The sequence below is a fragment of the Limulus polyphemus genome, unplaced genomic scaffold (assembly GCF_000517525.1).
Source record: "Limulus polyphemus unplaced genomic scaffold, Limulus_polyphemus-2.1.2 Scaffold835, whole genome shotgun sequence".
NCBI classification, from domain to species: Eukaryota; Metazoa; Arthropoda; class Merostomata; order Xiphosura; family Limulidae; genus Limulus; species Limulus polyphemus.
In genome coordinates this window covers 369,083-374,411 of record NW_013666445.1, presented here as the reverse complement: position 1 = coordinate 374,411, position 5,329 = coordinate 369,083, and the positions used below count along the sequence as shown (strand labels likewise).

At 34.3% G+C, this 5,329-nt stretch overlaps 1 protein-coding gene across 1 annotated transcript in view; it reads left to right on the top strand.

The window, feature by feature from the left end:
- The first annotated feature begins 2,456 nt into the window (after positions 1-2,456).
- Positions 2,457-5,329, top strand: part of LOC106460780 (titin-like) — a 90,400-nt gene continuing 87,527 nt past the window's right edge. Inside the window, exon 1 of the mRNA XM_022387563.1 lies at positions 2,457-2,624. Coding sequence (XP_022243271.1) covers positions 2,461-2,624 — 164 coding nt within the window. The 5' untranslated portion in view covers positions 2,457-2,460. The remainder of the gene's footprint in view (positions 2,625-5,329) is intronic.

Here is a 5,329-nt window from a genome sequence, read left to right as displayed (position 1 = left end):
AGGTCCTTGGATAATATGGTGAAATAACTAAATCTGTTAGAAGGCACGTAGAATTAACTACTTCTCTACTATGTCCTAGTCTGTCTAATTCGGGAATGAAGGCTTTAACATTAGGGTTTTATTGAAGTTTTTTGTGTGATTTACCGATAGTTTCTCCTAATTTGTTTTTTTTGTTTTTTTTTTTTTTACCACCATAAATCGTACTAACTGTTTATAACGAAATTAACACTCAAAACCTTCGCAAGGTTAGAGCTGCTATAATAATGGAAAGGTTAATAAGTTAACCATTGTGATATTTTTTGTGTAACTAAAATGTGTATATATATTTTTCGTGACAAATGATGTAAATAGGCGGGGAAAAAATTACGTTTTATTTATTTTTCACTTATAACTAAGTAGTGGATTTGTGTATTTCAAACCTCTTCGTGATCTTTTTCATTAACTTAGTGACAAGGTAATTACTGAACAAGTATCTTTCTCTTTGTTTCAAATAGTAAACAATATGGTACCTAAAAAAACCAGTGGGTGAAAAAAGAACTACATAATACCCAGATAAGAAGCCCCCCCCCCCCCAAGTGGCACAGCGCTATGTCTGCGGACTTACAACGCCTAATATTAAAGACAAAGTTCCACTGATCCTTTCTGTGGACTAATACCGCTAGAAACCGGGTTTCAATACCCGTGGTGGGCAGAGCACAGATAGCCCTTGTGTAGTTTTGTGCATAATTAAAAACAAACAGATAAGAAGTTCTTTTATAGGGGTAACCTATTTATAAATACTGATTTTCACCTACAGTAGTTCAGCAGTAACCTTAAGGCCTTATAATGCTTAAATCTGAGCTTCGATCCCTGCAGTGGAAACAAAACCAAATTATCTATACTATGTCACATCAGCATTCAATCACCATGAAACAATAACAACCATATAAAGTAAATGTAATCTTTATATACCAGTTTTCATATTTCATTCCTGAGAAACAAACGAAGGTAGATATTACCAGTATAATCATCGCTGTTGTTTTTTCCCGATAGGCTAATCTTTAGTTTCTGCTTCTTTTTAAGTAAGGTGACTTTCTCTTTATTTAAGGCAGTAAGCAAAAGAAAAATTGTTAAAAGGAAAGAAACAATTTTAGTAATTGTTTCATTTGTTGGGAAACGTAATTTGATTGAAAAACGTTAAGAGTATAGGAACGACAAAAACCGTTTTATTGTTCGTTTCGAAACGTAATCTACCTTCAGTTGCTTACTACAAAAAAAAGGTGAAATTATATATGAACTTAAAACGGATGGTAAATATTTTAATGTAGAACTATTTCTTTAAAGCAGTTTTAATTGTTATTTATGGTCGCTGTATCATTTATTTGAGAAAACAATTTTATGTTAAAACATCAACACACGTTAAATGTCATTAGTTCTTAAACATAAATAAATATAAGTTTATTAGCGACATTCAACATACGCCAATCAGTGTTTACCGGACGTAGATCCCTGATGTAAGTCCAAGGCTTGCTTGTTTTAGATTAAGCCATATATGACCACCGTAGGGAATCGAACCCCAGATTTAAGCATTGTAAGTCCGTAGACTTACCGCTGTACCATCGAGGGACAAGCCTAATTACCAATAAATTTAATTATTTCATTTGAAGGGTGTATTCGTCCAACATGTGATTTGATCTATAATTAAAACAATTTTATGTAAAGCTATTATAATCGCTAGGTATATAGGAAAATAAATGTTATTCTTCATTTAATAATTTACTAAGTTCTAATTATATCTTTACCTCTTTTCCTTTTTTTAGATACAAAATGGTCATTCAGCCGCCTTCTAAGTAAGTTTCACACTTATTTTATCCTAGTACGTTATGAAAATCACGACCCACCAACACTGTCTATCTGTCCATCAGTACTTTAAATATTTAAAAAGTTTAATCAACTATAAAAGCAACTTGGACATTAATATTCTTCTCATGTGCTTGTCCGCTAGATCATTCATCTATCTATCTATTCAACCCTTTATTCATGTGCTTATCCGCTCGACCATTCATTCATCTATCTGTCTATTCAACCCTTTATTTAATGCTTATCTGCTCGATCATTCATTCATCTATCTATCTATTCAACCCTTTATTCATGTGCTTACCTGCTCGATCATTCATTCATTCATCTATCTATATTCAACCCTTTATTCATGTGCTTATCCGCTCGATCATTCATTCATCTATTTATCTATTCAACCCTTTATTCATGTGCTTGTCTGCTCGATCATTCATTCATCTATCTATCTATCTATTCAACCCTTTATTCATGTGCTTATCTGTTCGATCATTCATTCATATATCTATCTATTTATCCCTGACTGTTTATTAATACATTATTTACATTATATACTCATATTCTGATACTTTTGTTAGTTTTTGTGACGTATATATGAAATATAATGTCTATTCTAGGCATATGGCTATGCACCGGCCTCCCAACGCAACTCCTCCAATATTTGAGAAACCTCCTGTCGGTGGAAACTTCGTCGATGGTGGAGATGCTCACTTTGAGTGTAAAATTCGTGGTAACCCAACCCCAGAGGTTGTTTGGTCCAGAAGAGGCATGCCGATCAAAAATGATCAAAAGTAAGTGTGCGTGCAAGTCAAACAACCCTGTGTTAGTGTCCCACGTGGTTTTCTTATGATGTAATATGTTGAACTGTAAAAATTAGAACACAATGCATTTAGAAGAACGTTGCAATAAACGTAGAACGATCCAAAGTCTAACTTCGTGATGTTTACAAACACACAGTAGTGTTAACAAATAACTAATTTCAATGACACTCAACATTGCTATGGTAAAATACAATTTCCCGCCTGAAGATAGGGGTGTGTACACGTGAAAAATAAGCCTTTTTCCGCCTGAAGATAGGGGTGTGTACACGTGAAAAATAAGCCGCATTCCGCCTGAAGATAGGGGAGTGTACACGTGAAAAATAAGCCTTTTTCCGCCTGAAGATAGGGGTGTGTACACGTGAAAAATAAGCCTCATTCCGCCTGAAGATAGGGGTGTGTACACGTGAAAAATAAGCCTCAAATTAAAAAAATTAACGTGAGGTTAGATCTATGAGTAAATTTGTATTAAACATTTGTAAAATATGTTTGTGTTTTAATCATGTTACTTATAAAAGAAAGACAAAAGGATGGGCACACAACTGATCCTAGCATCAGAGATAAACAGGTGTAAAAGTATCAGTTGACTTGCTGATCATTAAGTTAAATACACATTAAATATAAAATGAAGATGGTACTATGTTTGTAATTTGCTAAGTCTCTCAAACCTCATTTAAAATGTTTCGTTTAAAATAATTCACAAAATAATCACAGTTTTGAAAGCTGTTGAAGCTTTAATATCAATAGAAAACTGAATATATTTAGTAATGCAATAGACCAATTCTCAAGCATTTTCGGTACTTTTCACTTTCTACCCCCCCCCTCTAAATTCTTAGAACTATTTATTGTACTTTATGTACACTTAAGAATCAGACGTAGCCTATGGTTAAGGTGCCGGGCTGTAAATCCAAGGGTCCATGGTTTACGTCCCCGTAAGGTTGCGCTCTTCACTTTGAGATCGTGGGTGAGCTTTAAGAGTGACAGCTAAATCCTACCATTCCGTGAGACAATAGTAACCAAACAGTTGGCGGTGCCTGATGTTGAATAGCCGCCTTTCCTCTGGTCTACGAGTTCGAAATTAGGGACGGCTACTTGGAGAAGTCCTTTGTGTAGCTTTGCGCAGTAATTCTAAAACATGACAATTAATTGTTATCCCTATAATGGTAGGTTAGTGTTCCAATATTAATTGTAATTTAAGTTTTCAAGGCTTTAGATAATCTTTGGTCTATATAGTTTCAAAATGGCCTATTTAACCCACGGAGTATAAACTAATCCTTTTTATTTAGTTGTTGATTATTTTTTTTCGTTTCTATACAAATATATTACAATTAGGGTTAATGCTTTTACTTAACATTTCGAAATTCATAAACGAGTCGACTTTTAATATTCAAATTCTGAACATTATTTTATCATCATGACACTAGAGTGAAAATAATGCTCTGTTAAATTAAAGAATAGGGTATTTTCAGAAGTGGTTTGGTACTTTAGAAAAATATATTTCTTTTTGTCCTTTTAATTGGCTGTTTATCATGATTAAGTTACTCTTTTTTCCCCCATTTATTGTAACACCTTTGTAGTTCATCAATGTTATGAAAGAAGAAGATACAAATAGTGTCAAAAGTGTTAAATAATGCTAAAAGACTTTTCGAAAAAAGGTAGGTAAGAGTGTCAAGTCGGAATGATTTATGTCTCCTTTTTTAGCGGCACTAAAAATAGAGTAGCTGATCACGTGACGCGTGCTCTCATTTCTATTGAATTTCATGCGTGGAATGTGTAAATATGAAGACTGTTTTCACGCGTCTGTCATGTGATCTTTGAATATTTCTAAACGTTTTGATTGTTTAAACTGAATTGTAGAAGTATCATCCTACGAGGAATTGATATCATATCGTCACAAGAGAGCGGGGGTGGATATGTAACGAGAGGCTAAAATCGGACAAGGAAGTGTATTCTTATTGCGATGAGTCACGCTCCAGAAACGCCAGGGAAGAAAAACATTCAGAGCTTTATGGTTATATTTCCAGGTTAAAAACAACCTCTAGCAAGTGTGTTAAGTATCTGTGTTAGAAGCAAAAGTCGTAAAGTCTTCCCTGAAAGATGCGTCCAGCATTTTAAAATACGCACTTGTGCTCAAAATGTGCTCACACAGGTAGAACAAACTGTGCAAATAACTGAATATGTGTAAAGACAGTATGCATTCTTTTAAAAATAAATCATTTATTATAATAAAGGCTTCATAATCATAGCTTTGCAGCTAGACCCGATAAATATAACATATAATTATCAAAGCCAACAGGAACCTATATATATACAGGGTGGCCCGAAAGTATTTAAAGTAATTAAATTAAAATTAAAGTATACAGTTTATAACTGATAATGTATTTAACGGCACTTTACACAAGACATGGTGTTATGTGAAATTTAATCCCAAGTTAATACCGCAGGTGTTCAAATTGAAACCCGTCGCTGTTCACACAATCTTGGAGTCTGCCTACCACACTTCTGCAAACTTTCTGACACAAGTCCATCAAGTTCTATAAATGTGTTTGTGACGTACCCTTTAATTTCGTCAACATTCCGCGATTTCCTTCTGTACATAGGATAAAAAGTCCATAGGGGTACAGTCCAGTGACCTTGGAGGCACCTCGAGTGCGCCTTTGCGGCCTATCAACTCTGAG